The sequence below is a fragment of the Paramormyrops kingsleyae genome, chromosome 5 (genome assembly GCF_048594095.1).
Source record: "Paramormyrops kingsleyae isolate MSU_618 chromosome 5, PKINGS_0.4, whole genome shotgun sequence".
Classification (NCBI taxonomy): Eukaryota; Metazoa; Chordata; class Actinopteri; order Osteoglossiformes; family Mormyridae; genus Paramormyrops; species Paramormyrops kingsleyae.
Window position 1 is genome coordinate 29,331,863 of NC_132801.1, and position 17,235 is coordinate 29,349,097.

At 41.2% G+C, this 17,235-nt stretch overlaps 1 protein-coding gene across 1 annotated transcript in view; it reads right to left on the reverse strand.

Moving 5' to 3' along the window:
• Nucleotides 1-16,897, reverse strand: part of LOC111845524 (syntaxin-binding protein 4-like) — a 38,475-nt gene extending 21,578 nt beyond the window's left edge. Inside the window, exons 1-11 of the mRNA XM_023815002.2 lie at nt 16,713-16,897; nt 13,891-13,964; nt 10,977-11,069; nt 8,593-8,662; nt 8,163-8,237; nt 5,721-5,797; nt 5,107-5,227; nt 4,359-4,500; nt 2,837-2,937; nt 2,376-2,517; nt 2,231-2,303 (exon numbers count right to left, since the gene is read on the reverse strand). Coding sequence (XP_023670770.2) covers nt 2,231-2,303; nt 2,376-2,517; nt 2,837-2,937; nt 4,359-4,500; nt 5,107-5,227; nt 5,721-5,797; nt 8,163-8,237; nt 8,593-8,662; nt 10,977-11,069; nt 13,891-13,964; nt 16,713-16,825 — 1,081 coding nt within the window. The 5' untranslated portion in view covers nt 16,826-16,897. The remainder of the gene's footprint in view (nt 1-2,230; nt 2,304-2,375; nt 2,518-2,836; nt 2,938-4,358; nt 4,501-5,106; nt 5,228-5,720; nt 5,798-8,162; nt 8,238-8,592; nt 8,663-10,976; nt 11,070-13,890; nt 13,965-16,712) is intronic.
• Nucleotides 16,898-17,235: the final 338 nt, after the last annotated feature.

Here is a 17,235-nt window from a genome sequence, read left to right on the forward strand (position 1 = left end):
CATTACACTGATTACTTACGTCAGCAACTGAACACCATAATGGTTGTCAGCATGTAGCAATGATTTATAGATTAGCTGCCAAACCACTCACACTATCTGCTACTTCCTCATCAAATCAAATCAAAGTTAATTTAACAAATGTAGAACTGTTATAGAAAATAGTTGTAGATGCAGAGTTCCCTGTAGTAAGTCATTGTTATACATAAAGGAAAAAAGCTATTGTGTCCCATGAGGCGGAGCCAGCTAACTTAACCCAATCAGTGCCTACACCTCTGCCGTTGTGAGGCAGAGCCAGCCAATCTAACCCAATCAGTGCCTACACCTCTGTCGCTGTGAGGCGGAACCAGCCAATCTAACCCAATCAGTGCCTACACCTCTGCCGCTGTGAGGCGGAGCCAGCCAATCTAACCCAATCAGTGCCTGTACCTCTGCCGCTGAGCATAGATACCCACATTGTGAGATATTGTCGCCCTGATTAGCCTTACTGGCCACTCTTACCTTGTCCTGTGTCCTTCCCTTTTTCCTCTGCCTTACCTGTTTCAGTTCCTCCTGATCCCCGTCTCCCTCGGACCTGCCCGTTGACCTTGTGACCTTGACCTGCCTGCCTGCCAGTTTAAGTTCTGTCTGTCTGGCTATTCCAATAAACTCTGTTTCTCCGCATACTGGGTCTTTGGGAATCTGTCCTCCCCGGGTCTGATATAAGTAAAAAAGTAAAATAGTGCTATGAAAATGATAATGTAACAATAAAATAAAAATATGCAAATTGTCCATTCAAATGGCCTGATCAGCTATTGAGCAGAGTCACTGCTTGCAGGTAAAAGCTGTGGTAGGACCTGATTGTCTGAGATGCTCTGATGTTCCAGGTGTGAACGCAGTTTGTGGCTGGCACAGCTGGGGTCCTTCAGCACAGACCTGCCCTTCATGAGGCAGATGCCCTGTATGTCAGGCAGGTTATAACCACTGATACTCTGTTTTCCAGTCAAGGGCTGTATAGGATGTGGGGTCACATGTGGAACTTTGTGAGGTAAGAACAGGCACTGTGTTTGGTTTTCAGAGTTATGTGGTGACCAGGACAGGTCCCTGGAAATGTCGACCCCCCCCGGAACCTGAATCCACTCACTCTCTCCTCTGCCGCCTCATTGGAAGGGCGCATACACACTGGTCCATTTCAAGTGGAAGTCCACAATCACCTCCGTACTCTTGCTAATGTTGAGAGAGAGGATGCCCTCCAGGCACCATGATATTAGGGGGTTAACCTCATCCCTGTAGGCCAGCGTCTCTCAAACCAGTCTCCAGGGACACCCGACTTTCCATGGTTTTGCTCCTTCCCAGCTGTCAGGGGACTGGGAGAGAGCAAAAGACATGGACCGTCTAGGGGTCCCTGTGGACTGGCTTGACAAACACTGATGCTGGCAGTCTCATCACTATTGTGGTGATAAGGCCCGTGAACATTGTGTCATCGGCAAACTCAACAATGAAATTCGAGTCATATTTGGCGACACAGTCATGCTTGAATAAGGAGTGGAAGTGACCCAGTGTTTACAGTTAGGGTAGAGGAGATGTCATTGTCCACTCTCACCACCCGTGGGTGTCCTGTCAGGAAGTCAAGGATCCGATTACGGAGCTTTTTGGTGAGCTTTGAAGGCACAACAGTGTCACATTCTGAACTGTAATCTACGAACAGCATTCTCACACAAGTGCCACGTTTGTCAAGGTGTGTAAGGATGGCGTGCAGGACTTCCTCAGCTGCCATTGTTCAGAGATGCCAACTGCAGTGGGTGCAGGGTGAGCGCAGTGAAGGGGAGATGTGTGCTTTGACTAGCCCCTCGAAGAGGAGCTCACCAGTGTCTTAGGTACTCAGTTTCTCATGTAAGACCAACCACCCAGTAACAAAAGGCACAAGGCAGGGGACACCCTGGATTGGATGCCAGCCCATCCCAGGGCACACAAACACCCACACACAGTCACACACTATGGGCAACTTAGAGATGCTAATTAGCCCATTATCTGCATTTTTTTTCATGGGAGGAAATCAAAAGATTCATTGACTTGACCTCTTGTTATGGGGGCTGGGTGTTTTTACAGAATGTTTAGGCAGACTGTGAAAACACTAACACTGCAAAAATTACAGGCAGTCACTAATTATGCTGACAGTATAATTGATACTGATGCAGTAAATATTTCCATAGAAGCAAATGTAGTGTAATTGGATGAATAATCACTGTGTTACCTGGAACAAAGGTGCTGGAGGGTTCTATGTCAGGAGCAGAAGGAGGCATGGGTTCCAGGTCTTCCGGCTGCCTCTGTGAAACAAGATGCGTGCTGTTATACACCCAGCAGATGTACAGATGGACAGTGGAAGGTGGCATGTTTACCTCCGGGGACCTGGCTCGTGTCTTTACCCGGACCAGACCACACCCATCCTCCACGGGCCTCTCACCGTCTCTGGCCAGACAGTGACTGCTAGCAAGAGGCCCTCTGGCAGGGATGAAGGCGACCTCCACTGAACCCTCCTGCCTATCAACGTCAGGCGGAACATTCCAGAAGAAAAGCAGGGAGGGTTAGGCATAGCATTTACATGTATATATATAATTTTTTTGCTTTTTGTTGGATTACATGAGGACTGAGTCTGGTTTGGTTCCACATATGATGAGGAAAGCTGACTTTAAGTCACTGGCCATCTCATCTCAAAAATAACAAGAAATGGATAAAATGTATGAGTTTTGTAATTGTGCCCTTCGGTTGGGGGAGAAGGGCCTCCTTGAAGGCCCGGCCATGAAATTCCTCTGCTGGAACATGCCGGCGTTCCGCTGGGGTGCAGGTGGCGGACCGGCACCTGACTCTGCTGAGGGTGTTCCTGGCCTCTTCATGAGTCACGCCGATCAGAGACTCTTTGTTGATGGCGATCAGCTGGTCTCCTGCTCTCAGCCGGCCGTCCTGCTGAGGATGCTTCAGTTACACTTTCTCAGTTTACCTGCCACATTTATTCAGCCATAACTCCACATGTACAGGTGATTTTACCAAAAGATCTCAGATACCTTCTACTCCTAAACTTAGCTCCCTGACTATGATGTCGGCCGATGTTTTTATGTATGGCACGAATTAATTGGAAATGTGTGCTCTGGTCAAACTGAAAATAGATATTTTAACTGAAATTTTAACGCATCAGATCAGGGATTGTCAACCTGTCCTTACATGGACAAACCAGTCTGTGGCAAGACTCCTCTGTGTCCATGGTAGAACTATGAAGGCTACATTTTTAAATAACATGGTAAATAAATACAGTGATAAAAATTGCATTTTGATCAAAGTGTCCGTCTGAATTCATTACGGTGTTGACCCCAGTAATGAGATCATTCCTCTGTGTGGCCTGGTGTGACTCTGGACTGTGCCATTTGTAAGCAAAACTGCCTGTGGGTTAAACCATTAAACATAATGAGACCTTGCTATGGAAGGTCAGCGGTGAGCGCCAGAGGTGAGGGGTGTGCTGGGTAATGTGTCGAAAAATGGCAGAATAAGCCCAGACTTAAATAGTAAACCACAAATAAAGAGAAAGACGCTATGTGCCAGTAGACCGTGTCTGCAGACCACTACCGCAAAGACAGGGACAGACTGCACCCAATCAGCATACATGCGCTTCATATAACAAGCCGTAACTTAGTTGCAAATTTAACGCAAGATCTTAAACATTAACACAATCAATAGACAATATACCTTCCAATCAGAATTATAGCAGGGATTTCAGAGATTTATTAAATGTTCAAAAATGAAGTAATGTATAGTTAACATTATTATCTATGCGTTACTTGAATCACAGTTCTTCTAAATATATATTTCTTGAAAAGCCCATCTGTTGTCTGGAGTGTATCCAGAACAGGGTGGTAACAGGGAGGTTTTAGCAGGTCGGAACTGGGTGCGGAGATGCACAGCTGAGGTGGCCTGTTTGTCATGTTGTCACACGCTGTCGATTAAATCACGCCACTCCCATTATCTACACCCTCCCCCCATTGCAGAGTTTGTCTGGCTAATATGTCTTACAGGAATGTGAGTGGTCCATCCCCTGACCTGATCAATGCACATCAGTCTGCCTTTACGGTTCCCCAGTGACCATCCAGTATGTGTAATGAGATGCTAGTCACATTCACTTCCTTCACAGTATGCTAAGACGACCTGCGTTTAAGATGAGGCGCACACAGGGACAAGCCTAGGAGATAAACCATCTTGGTGAATTATGTGGACAAAAAGCTCCGGAGAACCAGGCCGGCAAGATGATGCTGTAATCCCCCCCGGCTACTTCTGCCATGCTAAGAGTAGGCATAACGAGGTCACATGTGCCAAATGGCCAGAATCTCTCTCACCCTGGAACAGTCACCTCCAGACAGAACCTCCTGGACGAAAACTGCTGGCCCGTCAAGTCTGTTGGAGCCCCCCCCGATGGTGATTCCCAGGCCACAAGAGCAAGCCACTGAGGTCAGCTGAATGACCGTCTCCCCCGGGTGACTGGCAGGCGAGAGAGACACGCACGGTCAGCACGCTGCACGCCGATCAATGAGCACGGTCAACACCACCCTAAAGGGCTGCCTCTCCTCTCACCCAGGGCAGCTGGACAGTAAGCTGAAGCAACAGCAGTGTCACTCCACTACAATACAAAGCCTTTTAAAAGTGTCATTCTTTATGAAAAGACCCTGAGAGAAAATTTCAGCAAACACAAAAAATTCTCCCAATCAACATCATTACTTTTAATATTTTCTAGATTTTAAGCCATTAGTATTTAGCGTTATTGTATTCCTAAACAAGTAATATATTCTTACTCGTAATCCTTTTATTTTTGGTGAAACTAAATAACCTAACACATCCTAACGCTTTGAAATAAATCAAGTATCGAGACGCTCAGTGTCATGAATTGAGGGAACATGAATCTGACAGCAGTGATTGTCAAGCACAGAAGAAAAAAGTAAATCGAAAATGTTGAGCCCTTCATTAAGGAAGAGGCTATGAACTTTTGTCAAGTTTTACCAAAGACTGGGTTTATGGACATGCGCACATACACACAGATGTGTTCACACATTGGACTAGAAAGTGTCATGTGACTGTTTTGTCCTATACCTCATAGACCGTGCCAGGGGTCCTGTGTTGTTGTAGGTGTTCTGCAAGCCAGATGGGCTAACCAACAGCGGGCTCTGCGATCGAGACGAGGACCCAGATGACGTGCTGTCTAAATATCTGCCTGTTTTAGATAAAGACACAGGTTATAGGCAAAACTGCAATTGAATACTTGGGTATTTCTCAAAATGTGCACTTGACCATACTTCTATGCTTGTGTACCCGTTTTACATCATCTTCCATTACCAAAGACCAGTTAGAATACTCAAGAACAGAAGTATAGAGGATGGTAAAAAATCCCCGGATGTTGGTCTTGCTCCGCCCCCAAAATATCAAGGATATATCAGTTGCATCCTCGCCGCATGAGACCAATCCCATGATTCACTGCGGCCAAAATTTGTTCTTGGAAGATGAGCCATCCAGACCGGTCGTGCCAAAACCACAAGTATGATCCTCACGTTCTTTTTATTGAGAAACACCCCGTGTTTATGAATAAGAACGGTGTATAGAAAAAATCGCAATGCTTTACTGTTATTAAAGAAGTGGTCATTAAAAAAAAAAAAAAACCCTTTCAAACTTTCAAATGCATATACTGTTTCAGTTAGAACACAGGTTACCATGCAGAACCGGAGAACTCCTTGATGAGCCCACGTTGCTGGATCCATACTTCTCCAAAAGCTCAGAAAATTCTTTCCTTAAAAAGACAGGATCGCAGAGAAACAGAACACACACATTATCCTTCTGGGGAAGCCTAGAACACAAAGGAGGGGACACCTTGTTCTGGATATCAGCCCTTCACAGGGTGCAAACAATAGGGGCAGTTTAGGAACATGAATTCATCTTATTGCGTGTTTGCTAACTGCAGGAGGAAGCCAGTGCAACATGGAGACAACAAAGAAACCCCAAGACAGAGGTAACATTTCAGCCCTCGGCACCGGACCTTAAATTCGGTGTTGATTTCTAAATAAAGCAGACTTGTGTTTGTGCTGAGAGCCTAAGTATCAGGCCCGATCCATCATGCACAGGACTCAGATCTAATCCAAGGCAAGGTTTTCACAAAATTTAGTACTGAAACCAAGTATAAGTTTATAACTCTGGACCAGCAAGGTCACATGATCACCTGAGACACAGTTGTACCCAGATCATTTTAAGATTGATTTAGACTAATAAATTGAGAAATGGGAAATGGCAGCATTTAATAAGCTGTCCTTATTATTTATTAGGGAATCAATTTATTTATTCATAACCATATATATGAATATATATGAGTATCATAGCCCTCCACCCCCATACAAAATCATTTGAATCATTTTGTTACTGTGTCATCATACTGCACACATTTTATAAATGAATGCATCCCTGTACAAAGGACATTACAACTGAAATATTAACACTGGGCCGTTTCATATGTGATGACAGATGTGACCTTCATTCACTGATTGGCAGACGCTTGTTTTGGACTCTGTAACAAGGTTCTCCGCTGTCAAAGTCTGGGCCACTCAGTGGCTGCTCAGTTTATACACTTCTGTTTACAGGAAGTGAGGAAGGTAAAATGCATGCTGTTCGACCTTTATTGTTTATTTCGGCCATAGGTCACCGGAAACCTTCCCACTGATGCAGGGAGAAACCTTTGAGAGCGACGTAAAGGACAGCAGGATCTTCCTCTAAGGACAGCGGCACTCAGTCGTCCTCAGGAGCAGACAAGCAATTCCCTGAGGCTGGGCACTGCTTCCCAGAGCATAAAGTCAGCCAGGTCACCTCTAAATTATTAAACCTCTGACATCACAGACTGAAAATGTGCTGTCTGGAACATTCTGCCGGCCTGTGTTTTGTTTCACAAATATGTGGTGAAGATCTGCACAGCAGATGCAAGCAAGGAGACGCTACAGAGAATACTTTTTCTCTCATGCATTTCTGGATCTCAGAATTGGATCTCTGAAGGCCAAACAAAGACCATGGGGTACTGCTGCTCAGCTTTGAGATCATGGCAGGTTGGGATACTTTAGCTGAACCACAACAATGCTGTGGGTTAGAAATATTTATCGGCAAAGAAGAACACTTAGGGAGGTCATTAGGGAGTGGAGAGAGCAGTAATGAGCCTGGAGAGTAATAATTACTGCTGCCTGTTTTTTCTAGATTTCCTTAATAATGCACTTGAGTCAATTGCACTCCTACACTTCACTGTTAAATGTATTGGTTAAACACAGCAGAATATCTCAAAAGTTTGAATATTCAATGAAAGTCAGATGGATTATTATAAACAAATCAGTTACGTCACTGCAGTTATCCTGTGTATGAAGCATTTCCAAAACATGCAGCACAAGTGTTTGTGCATACTTCAGACTGCATGCTAATTGCATGTTACATCCGTCCATTCATGCTTATCCACATGTCAGGATAGGGTAGGGGGTAGGACAACACTGGATATGTGGTGAGGACAGGATAGGATGCCAGTTCATTGCTGGACACACACACATATACACACATATTTGTAAGTATATCTTTGTAGGGACTCTCTATTCTGTGGGGAAAACCCTAATCCCAGCATGACAACCTTAACCCCTACCCAGCTTTAATCTTAACCAGAAGTGAACAAGCAAAATACAAGACTTTTGGCATTTTTAGATTTTTCATTGCGTTGACAGATCAAAAAAACAGGTTTTTATTACATTGTGGGGAGCATTTGGTCCCCCAATGTAATATAATCATAATCCACACACACACACACACACACACACAAAGGGTTCATATATTACAGTTGAACTGTAAAACATATGGCACAGGGAAAAATAACAAATAAATAAAACAGAGAGGTGCAATGTTTTTAAAATTCCTAAAATTCTAATGACACTGCCTGCTGCACAGCATTACCGTAATACCTGATCCTGTGACTGTGTCCATGCAGTCAGTCTGCACTGTAAATTGTAGGACATTCACGTCAAACAGAAAACATGCAAAAGTCTTGACAGAGAAATATACGGGACTGCAGCTCCTTTCTGAGGACATGGACCGGCGGAGGCCCAGCGGACTTCTCTAGGACCACATTCGGAAAGGTTTACCTGGCTTCCTCATCCCTGGCTATAATAAGCATCATGTGATTGGTTGCAGAAGCTGCTCTCAGGATTTCCACTGCCCTGCATCAGAAAATGACCATCAGTGGATGAGCAAAACTTAATTTCACTCAAGATATTCCAACATATTATAATATAGTTTTTGTTCTAGAACTGAGCAAGCCATGCACAGCATTATGAGCCATTAGTCAACTGGCATTTTAAGTCATTTAAGCTATTTTAGACAGGCAGCAAAGGGCACAAGGCTGCTGTACAGGAGGACAGTCCATCACACGGCATATCCTCACAATTATACTTTATGGACAATTTAGAGACAGCATATTGCTTTTGGTGATGGGAGGAAACAGGAGTAACAGAATCAGACATCTAACATTAAAAAAAGCTTGGAGAGGCTAAATTTCAGCTGTTAGCTGGCTACCTTTCACTTGTAACTCCAATTAAACTTTCCCCATTCACTTCCAAAATCTGGTCACCAGGCTGTAGCTGTCCTGTGAAAGAAGGACAACTGCTATGTACTTAACCATGACAAATTTCAAACTGTAGCATAGCAAAATTACAATTACATTTAACATATTTACATCAAACATAATTAGCAATGCCTCAGTAAAATGACAATATTACTGTTATATACATTTAAGCCTTTAATTTTACCGGGAATAACGCTGACGTAACAGGCACCCCTCCTTCAGCATCACACTGACTGGCATATTATAACCCCTGCCAACCCCCACTACATAAATGGTGGTACCCTGGAAATTCAGCAGGAAAAAAAGCTTTAAATTCTGATTTCAGAGTGTCAGTATGTCTGCTAGTTCTGTGTCTGACGTCTTGAAAGGAAACTATTCTTGAGTGACTGTTAGACACAAGCCTACAGGAAATTAGGTCAAGTTTGTCAGTGTTTTATTAATGAGTCCTATTTTGACAAGAGAAGTGATTTAGGTACTGATTCCTGATACCATTAATCGCCAAGATATCATTTTAAAAATTGCTTAACGTCCTTTCTTATGAAACAATATCCTCTTTTTTATTTACTGTTATATTTACTGTTCATTGAGCTGTTTTGAAAGCACTGAAATTCAGCACGTACTTGCTTGCAAGGAGTATTTTTGTTGGAAATGAATAATTTGTACATCACAAGTTTTAGTTGGAAGCAGTTTTAGCCAGAAACAGACGGGTTACCGCAAGGCAAAGTAGACAATAAACATATGTTATGTATAAAAAGACCCAAAATGAACACAGCAAGCGGACTAATTCATTACTGTAAGCAAATTATTTAAACAGTATTTGTATAGGAATGATTCTGTCCCAAGCTTTTTGATCCATATAAGCGGTTGATCACTATAACAACGATCACTATAAGCGGGTTCCAATGTATTTGTTGCTCTGAATTGGTTATTTTTTAACATTATTATTTAATATTATTTCTCCAAATAGGCATCCAAAAATCAGTAGCACAAAACTATAGAAAATGTTTTTTTAAAAAACTAAAAACTTTATTGCATATAACCCACATTTACAATCAAATTGTATGATAAGATACATTTTTTGCTTGAATTTTTGTCGGTTGTGTCATTTCTTTCTTATCTCAGTCACACGAGCCTGGATTTCATTAAATATTTTTGTTTATTACAGAACTAAAAGGTGACATAACAAAACTGATTAACTATACCCACAAACTAACCCATTAACTACCAAATTAAGTTTAAGTTCTGTTTTCAAATTAATTTAAAAAAATAGAGAAAATTAATATGGTATGGTAATGAGTTTGTGACAATGACCCATATACTCCCATTTGTGTTAATTCTACATTAATTTGGGGATTCAAGGTACAAATATTACAAAGTTTTAATATTAGGTGTGGTTAATCACATAAACCTTACTGAATACCCTACTATATACATTTAACCATCTTCTGATACCCATAAGAAATCAGGGGCCCGTGCTACGAAGTGAGGTTACTGGCTTATCGGGGTAACTTGTCGGATTTAAGGTAGTCTGGGCAAAATGTAAGTGAACGAATATGAAGTCCATTTAAACTGTGGTACCTTAAATCCGACAAGTTACCCCGATAAGCCAGTAACCTCACTTCGTAGTACAGGCCACAGAAGTTAAATGACAAAATAATGTGATATCATGACAACAAGATATATTTTCCTATTTTACAAGAAGGTGCTGAGCACGGTACACCATCAGGCAACTCCACACACCCATGTGGACAGGTTATGTTTGCCCAGTGAGTTCTTCCATCTTTGCATGGCAAGTCTCCAAGTACTCTGTGTTGACAGCCCCAAAGGTGCACCAAGGGTGGTAACAACTTAAATACCTAGTTACAATGGCTATCACTAAGGAAGGGCTCATGGTACTACACAAGGATAGGCAGTCAACAAACAGGAACCAAGGCAAAGAGAAAACAAAGAAAATCAAAGAACACACTAAAGATCAGACTCAGAATCAATCAAATCTTAATCACTGAACTAATAGAAAACCAGAGAACTGAGAGATCAGGTAGATTATAATCACACCAAGAGAGCAGATCTCCAAACAGGAAAGATCAAACATGAAGACTGAGCAAGGGGACCTTTACTAGAATGAGCAGGTGAGGCTGATTATATATTAATATCATCTGGGGGTGCGCGTGGCCTTTGGGAACAACCAATCCTGAAGCAGACATTTAGTGGACTGGATGTGACAAGTGAAACAGCTAGTTCTCCGTTGAATAGCACCTCACTTCATTTGATATCAGTGTTTCTTTAGGTCAATAGATGACTGCATTTTACCCAACAATGGACTCAAATTTCTTACCGTCACACGAGGCAAGACCACCACATAAAATCCTCTTCACATAAACACCAAATTCTCCCCCACATTCCTTTACACCTCCAATGACTTTAATTCCTAAAGATAAAAACAAGGAGTGCATTATGGTATTAATATACGTTTACATTCAGAATATCCATTCTTTCGATTTCATATCTGTATTGTGATAATCAAGAGAATATCCATGGAAGCTTGGCTACATTTCCATTATGGACATTCAGAAGATCCAGAAATTTTATTGTAAACACAACACTTAGTTAACATTAATAATTTTCAGTAATTAAAGAATCCCTATACAGGTATCTAGTCTGCATTTGTCCTTAAATTCACAGAATTCATTCTAAGTAGTCAAAACTTCAAAGAAGTCAAGGCTCTATTTATCATAACTGGATATATACCTATCAGCCATATCATAAAAACCACCTGCGTAATATTGTGTAGGCCCCCCTCGTGCCACCAAAATAGCTCTGACCCTTCAAGACATGGGCTCCACAAGACCTTTAAAGGTATCCTGTGATATCTGGCACCAAGATGTTAGCTGTCAGGGTTGGTGCCCGTCTGACCCTGTCCTATGTGTCTTGTCCCCTTTTGGCCAGCAGGTGTCGCTGGGCATCCTGCTTCCTCCTCGCTATCTTGTAGCCCCTCAGTCCCAGGTGTGTTTCCCTGCTCCATGGTCCTCTGTGTGGCTCAAAGGGTTGAGTATGCAGCTTATAGGCTGGCCCTCCAGTCGTGGGTTTGAGGTTGGCCAACCTCACTTTTGTCTAATGTATACTGGTTTTATTTTAACCATAGCGTTTGTTATTGTTGTTCTATGTCTACTTTGTGTCCCTGATTCTATGGTTTGGCTTGATTTAATTCTGTTCTGCTTGTGTTTATGTTCCTACTCTTTCTAGTGTTAGCCCTCAGTGTTTGTCAATATTCCCTAGTTCTTCTTCCATTGCTCCCTGGTTCAGTTCTGATGCTCATGTGCCCATCATAGGTGCTTTTAGCGATGGACAGGAGTCAGCATGGACACTCTGACTGGTCTGTGGCTACGCAGCTCCATACACACCAAGCTGCGATTGTGTGTTCTGACACCTTTCTATCATGGCCAGCATTAACCTGTTCAGCAATTTGTGCTACAGTAGCTTTCCTGTAGGATTGGACCAGATGGGCTACCCTTCGCTCCCCACAGTAACCAATGAGCCTTGGGCACCCATGACTCTATTTGCCTTCCTCAGACCACTTTTGGTAGGTATTGACCACTGAATACCGGGACCACCCCACAAGACCTGCCATTTTAGAGATGGTCTGAACCAGTCATCTAATCATCACAGTTTGGTCCTTGTCAAAGTCAATCAGGTCCTTATATTTGCTAATTTTTCATGCTTCCAGCTCATTAAGAACTAACTGTTCATTTGCCTAATGTACAATGACCCCCCTGACAGGTGCCATTGTAACGAAATAACCAATGTTATTCACTTCACAACAGTTGTTTGAATGTTAGTGGTTTTAATGTTATGGCTGATTGGTGTACACTAATAAGATTACAGGCTGATCCTACCATAAGCATACTTCACTGATGAGGTTAAAGTTCTTATGTTACTCCCTGCTAATAGACTCTTTGCTTATTAAGTAAGTTGAATGACCTCTGGATGTTTAAAGCACACAAACACATCTCTGGTGTAGGCAGCAGGACTTTCACCTTGAAAACATGCCCTGAATCATTAGTGAATTCTTGAAGCTGTGCTCTCTCTCTCTCTCTCTCTTTCTAAAATATGCAAACAGCTGAATGTGACCATAGTCTGTGTCCCCAGAAAGGACACAAACACCGTTTCAGGGTTTCAGTGACTGTGTCTAATTCAGGTAGGTAGGCGTGGTCATCCTGTTTTGGCTCCATCCGCCGTTTGCTAAATTTTCAGACCAGCACTAAAAGATTACAGATATATTACTCATCGTTAGAATCATTTATCCCCAGCATTCAACATATCTTGCAAATCCTGAATCAGTTGATTAGACTGCACAGTTTAAGCTGGTGATTTGTTAAGTAATGAGGACTGATCTCTTGCCGAGCGTCTGATAGGAATGTTCTATGGTCACATGGTACACTTAGATGTCCAGATAGTAGGAATGCTCACCTCAAACTTTATGTGTGTGAATTAGATTAACAAAGGAGGATATCCCAAGGAATATTCTTTGATAACAGCATTATTACAGATAAAAATGGAAAATAAAATGCACAGATGGGTGACACAGTATCTGGAATATCAAATATTGTACTTGATAGAAGGTGACATAGCAACTCAGATCGCTGTCAAAAGCGGTCACTAGTATTTGCTGATTTGGTTTTTTAACATTGATTAAAAATTCTGTCTCTGGTAAGGTGACAAAACAGCACACCTCCTGCATGTCATCCAGTGGAACACAAAGTACTGCATAGTAAGTGTTTACTGGAATTGAATACCTGCATTGTGATAGTACATTAAAGAGATCAAACAAACTTGTGCCACTTGACTTTTATGACCTCTGCTTGCATTGACGAAAGAGCTGAGATGTACTATGTTCAATATCAATATTTTTAGTATCTTTAAAAATCTCACACTGACAGTCATTTGGAATCACCAATATACCTGCAAAGTGTGAACATGTCACCCCCCAAAAAGGAGCTTCTTTTCATATCAGAAAACAGACGTTGGTGCTATTGCAATATAGCATCCACTAAGCAAAAGATTAAGGTCATCATGGCGATTGCCTTATTACATAATTACATTCTGGTTTTTCATTACTGAAATGCAATGTTAATTACTCATTGAGAGCATATTTTGTCAACAGCCCTGCTGTAGAGCACACTGCCAATACACATTAAACGCACATATGCTGTGTGAAATGACAGCAGTTTGAGGGTAAAATGAAAGCTTACCCAGTCCATTCTCACAGTCCGTAAATTCCATGGAGTAGACGGTCCGATCTGATCCATACGGACCCATCAGTGTCCTGAATTTCACACGGAAGACACAAATGGTCAAATTAAAAATTATGCCACATTTTAAATACGGGATATGAAAGAAAATGAAAACTAAAATGTAACTTTTCTCATTTCATTCTATAAAGCAAAAATGTTTGAGGTGATTTGAGGTCAACACAGTCTGTAAGCATCAATAGCAAGTGACAAGTAAGTGAATATACTATGTGCAAGTTAGGCAACAAATCAAAAAACAATATTTTCTGGAAAGAGATGAAAAAGGCAATACAGGAAAAAAGTCACAGTGGCAAACCATATTCTTTTTGTAGTTATCATTATGTTTACTACTCCTTCACTTCCTTCTGGATGGACGGACGGACAGAGATAGATAGAAAGATAGATAGATAGATAGATGATTGATAGATAGATAGATGACTGATAGATAGATAGATGATAGATATATAGATGATAGATAGATGGATAGATAGATGATAGATAGATAGATAGATGATAGATATATAGATGATAGATAGATGGATAGATAGATGATAGATAGATAGATAGATAGATGATAGATATATAGATGATAGATAGATGGATAGATAGATGATAGATAGATAGATAGATAGATAGATGATAGATAGATAGATGATAGATATATAGATGATAGATAGATGGATAGATAGATGATAGATAGATAGATAGATAGATAGATGATAGATATATAGATGATAGATAGATGGATAGATGATAGATAGATAGATAGATAGATGATAGATATATAGATGATAGATAGATGGATAGATAGATGATAGATAGATAGATAGATAGATGATAGATATATAGATGATAGATAGATGATAGATAGATAGATAGATAGATAGATAGATGATAGATAGATGGATAGATAGATGATAGATAGATAGATAGATAGATGATAGATAGATAGATAGATAGATAGATAGATAGATAGATAGATAGATAGAATACTGTAGTATGGATCCCCAAAAGGGGCAACCATCACAGAATACTGTCCCTCAGTTTCAGCACCCCATTTTGGAAGCCCACTGGAACACACAGAACTGGAAGGGGAATGAAGACTGAATGATATCAGAGCTGGGATGGACCTTTGTAGGGCGTGGTGCCAGGCGTGATGAACAGCGGTACGTCCCATGGAGTCCTGCTGAGTAACCGCGAGCGGAAGGGAGACAAGAGTGATGATCTGGTTGTAACTGCATGTCACCTCATCATTGTGACATTACACACTGCTTACTGCAGCAGACCCGGTATGATAATCACCAGCTTCTACAAAATGTTCTTACAAAATCATAACTTGGTTATTGTTTCAAATATTAAAGTGTACAAGGAGACGTTTATGATTTATCACATCTCAGCATGATTCCTTGACGCTTCACTGAATTTCAATTTCAGTCTATAACCCCAAGCATGATCAAAGGAGTAGCTTCTGCAAGCCATCCAAATGAGGTTGGTCTTTTTGGTTTTGTTCTAGCCAAAAAAAAAAAGAAAAGGAAAAAAACACAACAAGGAAACAAGAGAGAAAACGTCAATCCACTGAGCAGGGACATCTACATGATCAGATGTACTGTATAGTGCTGGGTCTGTGCATGAACACAGTACATCCCCACCTCTATAAAAAGGACTTACCATATAGCCACCTAAAAAATGTCAGAATCGTGTATCAGTTAGAGGAGAAGTGTGTGTATTTGTGATTATATGCCATAACATTATATCCAACTATCCAAGAGCATAACTTTGGACTGAACATTAGTGGGGGGCGGGATTGAGGTCCCCACCCATTCATCATGACAATATGATTATTTGAGTGGGGGGTGTATTGGCCAGTTCAGATTATTTACACCAATGCACTGACCAAGACACCCCTACAGCACTGAGTGTGAAAACCCTCTTATCTCTTTGCCTGTTCAGTTTAACTCCAGCAATGCATTTTACAAGCTTCTTGACCATTATAATTAAAAACTTCAGTCATTTGAACCAATTTTTCTCTTGATCTGTTTTGATTTAAGCACACATCTGTTACCTAGTTTCTGAAAAAAGTGAAGCTGCAGCGGATTTCATCCACACTGTTTTTAAGAAGATCATGGCATCAGTGATGTAAATTCTAAGCTCCAACTTCTCCTCAGATCCTCTATGCAGTTTCACTTAAATCAGCTGTAGTTGCACCTTTAAAAAACGCATAACCTCTGCTAAACCTCTGCTTTCTATTTACAGTTCCACCTGCCCTAGATGAAGGCATCTGCTAAAAATGGTTGTTTTTAAAGGGTCTGTTAAGAAATGTCACTTACAACCCGCTTACCTCATCCAAAATGTTGTTTTTTTATTGAGAAAATATTACTAACACCTGAGAAAGACACGGCTTACATCAAGTGACCTGTAGTTGAGAGGCTATGCATGGTGCACGCTTTGTAAATTGCAAGAAAACGATCATGGGATGTAAATTAACAGACAATAAAAGACGCCAACGAGCACATATTACAACCAAAGGCTAAACAGCATCTATTTATAGACGAACCTGTCTTAATGTTTAAGGATCCACGGAAAAGTGACATGTGATACAAACATGTATACAAAAAAGTACAGAAGTATTATTTGGAGCGCGGAATACAGTTGGATAACATGCGAAATGACACCCCCCCCCCTCCCCCTAAAAAATCGTATGAGTAGACTGCTTGCATAAAACAGTTACCCTGGTCAGGATCCCTTATCTATGCCCGCCGATCCCCAATACACGTTTGCATTACCTGCTGAGAAGAACAGCTCCTTTGTACATGACCGAAAACGTGGGCATTGTGCACTGACTCCTTCGCATCCAGCCGCCGAAACGATCTGCCCATTCGCGCTGTGGGCGGCACATGATCCAATCCTGTGGTATTCAGCTGGGAACCGGCTATCCACCACAACTTTGCTGACAGATTAAAACAGATAGCCTATACAAGGCAATACAGATACGCAAGCTCTACTGTATTTATATAAAAATTAAATGTGCTGGGAAATTAATTTAAAAAATTAACTTAAAAAAATGAAAAGGTTGTAGGAATGAACATGCAAATGTGGATTGTACTGTACTGTGACAATATTTCGTTTAATTTTAATTCAAAGTAGATTATGCATATTACCATAAATGTTTTAAATTACCGGGCACTGACTTGAAGTCTTTAAATTTTTGTGCTATTGAATAATAAAATTGCCATGTCTTTAATTGCAGCAGTGCCGTCTTATCAGAACCCCTGAAGTAATGTTTCATAATAATTATAGGCTTGCATT